This window comes from Mastomys coucha, unplaced genomic scaffold (genome assembly GCF_008632895.1).
Source record: "Mastomys coucha isolate ucsf_1 unplaced genomic scaffold, UCSF_Mcou_1 pScaffold15, whole genome shotgun sequence".
Taxonomy (NCBI): domain Eukaryota; kingdom Metazoa; phylum Chordata; class Mammalia; order Rodentia; family Muridae; genus Mastomys; species Mastomys coucha.
The window spans coordinates 21,346,885-21,353,109 of record NW_022196897.1 but is presented as its reverse complement, the minus strand read 5'-3'; the positions used below and the strand labels follow the sequence as shown (position 1 = coordinate 21,353,109).

General features: G+C 49.1%; 1 protein-coding gene across 3 annotated transcripts in view; it reads left to right on the top strand.

The window, feature by feature from the left end:
* The first annotated feature begins 450 nt into the window (after nt 1-450).
* The window catches only part of Zbtb34 (zinc finger and BTB domain containing 34), a 24,192-nt gene continuing 18,417 nt past the window's right edge, over nt 451-6,225 (top strand). The window contains exons 1-2 of one of the 3 annotated variants that reach the window (XM_031369908.1): nt 451-501; nt 3,497-3,616. In XM_031369908.1, coding sequence (XP_031225768.1) covers nt 3,585-3,616 — 32 coding nt within the window. In that variant the 5' untranslated portion in view covers nt 451-501; nt 3,497-3,584. Of the gene's footprint in view, nt 502-549; nt 869-3,496; nt 3,617-6,225 lie in introns of those variants that run through there. The other 2 variants (XM_031369909.1, XM_031369911.1) reach the window with 2 other exon arrangements.

The window sequence follows — 6,225 nt, the reverse complement described above, 5'->3', positions numbered from 1 at the left end:
TCCAGGACAGCCAGGACTACACAGAGAAACCCTGTCTCGGAAAAAAAACAAAAAAGAAATAACTAAAAAGCATGGGGAAGGAGGTGTGGGCCTTCCACAGGCTTAGGATCCGGGTGCACACTGTCAAGTCCTGCCCCGGCCAGCAGGAGCGCCGAGAAGGCGGGAGGAAGGTCACGGGCCGCAGAGTTGGGATTTCAGGCTCCAGAACCGGGTTGCCGTTCAGCTACCCGCCCGTCTACCGGTCTGTCTGCAGCACCGGCCAGGAACCGGGATTCCGATCCGACTCTAGCTAGCCGCGAGCAGACCGGCCACACCAACACCCGCCCGGGTCCGCGCCTGCCCGGAAGCGCGGGCGCCAAGGGGGCGGGGCCTGGAAGCGCTTCCGGGGGCGGGGGGCGCGGGCAGGGGCGGCAGCGGGAGCGGCGGGGAAGGGCCTGGCGCCGGCGGCGGCGGCGGAGGGGGCGCCGCGGGCGGGCGATGTGAGCGCGGCGCGCGGCCCAGGTGAGGCTGGCGGGCCGCGGGCAGAGGCGGCAGGGTCGGGGCCACCCGTGGGGCGGCTGTCCGACCTACCCCGTGGGCGCGGCGGGACGGACGGGAAGCTGTCTGGTCAGTGCCCGGGCCGGCCGGCCGGGCGGGGTCTTGAGGCCCGGGCACCTGCCGGAGGCCAGGCGCTTGGCCCCGAGGGGTGGCGAACCGGGGCAGCTGCCCTGCACCCCTCCAGCCTCCGCCCCGGGCGGCTCGCTCTCCCTCCTGTACCGAGGGGGTCTTAGTGACCGTTGTCCCCGGGGAGCCAGGCCCGGTTTGGGGGGAGGGGGGTCAGCGGGAGGCTGCCCAGGAGCTGCTGCCTCTGACTATCGCCTTGGGCCAGGTAAAAGGGCAGCGCGTGTTAAGCTTGGCCTGGGTGGTCTGCGTGTCCACTGGCGCAGGACGGGGCACGGACTGGGGAGGGGGCGTGTAAAACACTGCTCGCCTAGGCCAGGTGGCTGTTTTGGGGCTACTCAATTCTGGGACGCTCCATCTTGAGGTTTTCAGCAAGTCTTTTCCATGCTGGGCCTCAGTTTCTCCATGTAAGGATTGAGAGTTTAGATGAACTCCCTACAGACCCTTCATGTTGTGAATAGGTGACATTGCAAGGTCTGTGCCTGGTTCAACATGCTAGCAGTTCTACCGAAGTCTCCCCTGCCACTCCAGATGTAGACTTTTTAACCACTTCGTGCACTATATCACGGGGAGGTTGAAAATGATTCCCAGAAGGGTTTTCTTGGAAATAGCTTTACTGACCCCCTTCATCCTTCCTTGCTGCCGTCCATAGTTTTCCTGTGGAGCGTTTTGCATGCAAACATTTTGCTGTCTGTATTTGCCCATTCTCTCTTTGTTCCCTAGGCTGTTTTTGCTTCACATCTGGATTATTGCAACAGCTTCTTAGCTGGTCTCTGACTCCAGAGGTTTCACCCTCCCCCATCCTTCCTTTATGCTTAACGCCAAACTTAGTATAGGAAGTTAAAAAAAAAAAAATAGTTGAGTGCTTGCTTAGTAAAAGTCAAAATGCAGTGAGTGGTGGACGAAAGGAGTTGAAGGTACTGTGAATCTTCCAAGGCTTTACAGCGGGTATTCAGACATTGCCAGTGAATATGTGATGCCTGTGACACAAGGCTGCATCCTATAGACTTCAGCAGGAGAGGTAGAGGTCAGTAAGGGCTTAGTTGAGGGGTGGTACTTGAACTGTGTGTTAAGGGGGAGTAGGATTCGGATAGGGAAGAAAGGATCCTATGGAGTTAGTGATTAGTGCAGCCTCCTGGCAGAGGAGGGGTAAGATGGGAGAGGAGGAGGTAAAGTTGATGAGGCTTGGTTCCTGAAAGATCTTGAACACTAGGCCAAAGTTGAAACTATTCTAGAGGCAGGCATATTCCAGGAAGAAGAGACCAGGGTTGCTAGGGGTGGAAGGAATAGAGGCTAGGACCCAGTGAGCTTAGGGGGCCTCGGCAGTCAGAGCAGTGTTAGGAGCCAAACAGTGTCCTTTCTGCCTGCTTCATGGTGTCCAGTCTTTGCTACTTTCCCGCCCCCTTCAAGGGTCTCTTAGGTTTGGCTTTTTCCCTCTCACCTGAACCTGACCTTTTCCTGGCCTCTGTTCTCCCAGTTTGGCCAGCTTACTACTGCCCCTAGGGCTGTTCCAGGCCTCTGAGCACATTCTCCATTTCACTTCCTTCAAGCCCCTGCTGAAGATACACTTCCTCCAAAGGGTGTTCCCTCACCGCCCTACCCCCATGCCTTTGTGGCACTGGGACTGCAAAGCAAGCTTCCTTGGTTATGAGCTTGTCCTGGCCTAGCCGGAGCAGGAATTTTGTCTGAAGGCACAGCATGTATGTAAATGCTTCTTTCAGACTCCTGCTACCTGATGCTGGAACTGGAGTTTTGAGAATAGGTCCTCATGTAGTTCCTGATTTTTGTTGGTAAACAACTTTTTTCTTAAAGGAGAAGCTGTTAGTAGTTATGAGTTTTTCTGTCCTCTGTGTAACTACTGGTATTTAATGCTGCAATGCCAGGTGGATGATTTCAATTTTATTCTCAGATGCAGAAAGCACAGAATAAATTCTGTAAAATGTTAGTGTTTATTCTTAATCAGGAAAGAAAAACATGTAATTCTTAAGGCTAAGGCTATGGGGAAAGAAAGTCGGGATCAGGCAGACCTGGGTCTGAATCTCTGCACAGCCACTCACTTGCTATATGAGCTTGAGCTGTTTCTCACATTTGCTGAGTTTGTCTTTTCTTCCGTTCCTTTTTGATGCAGAAGAGTTAATTAACCCAGGGCCTTACACATGCTAGACAAATGCTCTACCACTGAATTACATCCCTAGCTTGAGCCTGACTTTTCTTACTTGTTATGTGTGATAAAGTCTGGATTGTAGGGTTTTTACAGCATCATGTGCATCTGTCTGTCTGTGTGCTTTTCTACCTTTCTCACATCTGCACTTTATCTTTTGAGACAGGGTCTCATTGTATCTGGAGTTCACTGTTCAGCCAGACTGGTTGTCCAGCAAGCCCTAGAGATCCTCCTGTCCCCACCTCCCCATCACTGGGATTAGAGGCATGAACCTCTGTGCACGGCATTTTATACGGGAGTTGAGAATCCATTCAGGCCCTCATGCTTGCAGAGTCAGCACTTTAGTATAGACCAAGCCCTCTCCACAGCCACTAGGATTTTTTAATGAAGATGGCATACAAGGGAGATAGCAAAACTTAAGAACTGTTGAAGACATTTTATTATTATGATTAGGTGTGGTGTATTAGGAGTGGAGTGGAGATGGGCTGCCAAGCTCTGCCTAGCCCATCTCTACATGTCTCTAGTCTTCCTTCCAGCTGAAGCAAGAATGTCAAACATTATAAACCTACAGTCCCATCATTTTGTTATAGTTCTGTTAATTTTCATGTTATTTTAGTTGAAATTCTGTTTCATGCTTTCAAACTTTCTTAATTGTGTCCATTTAATGTTTTGTAGCTGACAAACTGCTGAATTTAGCTTAGTGAAGGTCACCAACTGAGCGCAGTTAAGCTTCTAATGGTTATTTTCTGTTGATGTTGCTGGCATGGAAAGCACCCTGGAAGAATGCAGTTCAAGGTGAGCCTTTCTAATCCGTTTGTTATAAGAAGTGGGACATGTATATTTTTCCAGGTCTCCTGAAAAGCCAGCCATGAGCAGATAAGCTGCTGCGCCTTGCCTTAATTTATACTGAGTTTTGCTTTAAGAAAGTTTACTCCTGGGCTGGAGGAGAGGTGGCTCAGCGGTTAAGAGCACTGACTACTCTTCCAGAGGTCCTGAGTTCAATTCCCAGCAACTGCATGGTGGCTCACAACAATCTGTAATGGGATCTGATGCCCTTTTTCTATGTGTCTGAAGACAGTGACAGTATACTCACATACAAAAAATAAGTAAATCTTAAAAAAAAGAGAAAGAAAGAAAGAGAGCTTACTCCTTCTGCCTGAAACGTCCTTTCAGCTCATGATTCCAAGGTGAACCGTCTAGACGGGAACAGTGGTGCAAAACTCTGGTACCTTACTGGGGAGGCTGAGATAGGAGGATCACTCGGATCCAGGAACTTGAACCCAAACTGTTATATATAGCAAAGCCCTATCTTTAGAAAAAAAAAGCAAAGATTTTAAAACTTTTTGGGGCTGGAGAGATGGCTCAGCAGTTAAGAGCACTGACTGTTCTTCCACAGGTCCTGAGTTCAAATTCCAGCAACCACATGGTGGCTCATAACCACCCATAATGAGATCTGACGCCCTCTTCTGGTGTGTCTGAAGACAACTACAGTGTACTTAGATATAATAATAAATAAATCTTAAAAAAAAAAAAAATCCCACCACTTGGGAGGCAGAGGCAGGTGGATTTCTGAGTTTGAGGCCAGCCTGGTCTACAGAGTGAGTTCCAGGACAGCCAGAGCTATACAGAGAAACCCTGTCTCGAAAAAAACAAAACAAAACAAACAAACCACTTCTTGGCCTACTTATTTGACAGAATAAAAATAATGAGCATTTCACGGTCAAATTTTGAAAATGATTTGAAATGTTTGTCCAATTATGGCCCCTTACCACCATGTCAACCAGCTGACTTTTATAGGTTATCTTGAATGGAATCTGTCTTTTTACTTGAAGTTGGTCATGAGGATCAGCACCAAGAAAAGCCACACATCTCACCAGAAAGCCTGAGTTAAAGTTCTCTTCTTGCTGAGAGAGGTGTATACTTTTGCTCTTGAGACTGACAAATGTCATTTCAGTTCCTGACTGGGTCAGTCATTAGCTGAGTGGCCCCAGGAAAGTTCATTGTCTCTTGGAGTGTGTCTCCTCATCTGTATGTACAGTGGGAAGGGAATAGTTGTAACATCTGTGGTTGTTGCCCAGAGGAACGTCCTCTGTACAGTGTGTAAGGTAGGAGCCAAGGGAAGCGAGTCCTCTATGTTGCTGGTGAGGGTGAGGCCACCATCCCTCTCCTGGGTGGAAAGCTCAGAAGCAGCTTCCAATGTTTTGCATTGACTAAGACAAATCACACCCTCCCCAAATTAGTGTATCTGGGCAGACCTGGAGAGTGTTAGCGCCTCGCTCAAAAATGTAGCAGTTCGGATAAAAATGTCCTCACACATGAATTAATGCAGTAAGAACTCTAAACTTGTTTTCCTTTAAATTAGGAAGCGCCCTTCATGAATATCCATCACAGAATGCCATTTCCTCCCCTCCCCCCTTTTTTTCTTGCCTTGAGTTTCATCAGCAGCACAATGCTTCCTGCAGCCCTGCTGCTCCTCAGGCTGCTCTAAGCCTGGGTTTGGAATCACAGGCATATTGCCTTGGAATAAAGGTCCTTCCTAGTGCTTCAAGCCACTTCCAGACTTATCACCTTCCTTTCTTTTCTTAGAAGTGTAACTGGGCATTTTTAAAGGATGTGTAGCAGCAGTGTTTCCAAGTGAAAGGGGGGTCAGCCACCTTGAAGATTATGGATCCTGCCTGTCCTGCACTTCCAGGGTCTCCAGCAGGGCAGCTTGAGTGCTGAGGGTGGCAGTCCAGAGGTCTTGACTTAACCTGCTTGGTTTAGGATGTATCAACTGACCCATACTGTGAGCTGTGGGGGGCCTAAGAACTCATCTGGGTGTGAGACGTCTCCCATTGCCTGTGCTCTGCTTCTCTTCTGGGTGTCATAAGAAGATCATTCTGAGGCCTAACCCATGATCATTATGGTGAGACTTTAGGCCTGCATGCGTTGATCTGACCAAGTGACATTTAGCAGTCCCTTGTTTCTGGCTGTCTGTGGCACAGGTTGTAGTATATGAGGATGTTACGGAGTCGTTGTGCTCACTTTCCTCACATGTGATGTTAGGCACGGTCCTGGGTTTTACTTTCTGTCCTAGTCATTGGAAATGGTATTTGAAAGAGGATCATGTGCACTGACCTGCTGCTACTAGGGCCTCTTTCCTGAGAAGCAGTAAGTATAGTCTTTGGTTCTCAGCTCTTCTTTTTTTCTTCTGTAATACCACTTCCTCTTCAGTTAGCAAAGTGTTGATCAGTCCCTAGTCTCTTCCCACTCCCATCCATTCTTTCTACTGCCCACTGGGTAGCCTAAGCTCTGCTTGCCCTTTCTGGACTCTCATGCCCCAGAGTATGCCAGCCCTCACAGCTAACTTCAGTTCTGGGCACATTACCAGGCTACAGAGAACAAAAGATGTAATTAATTTCAAG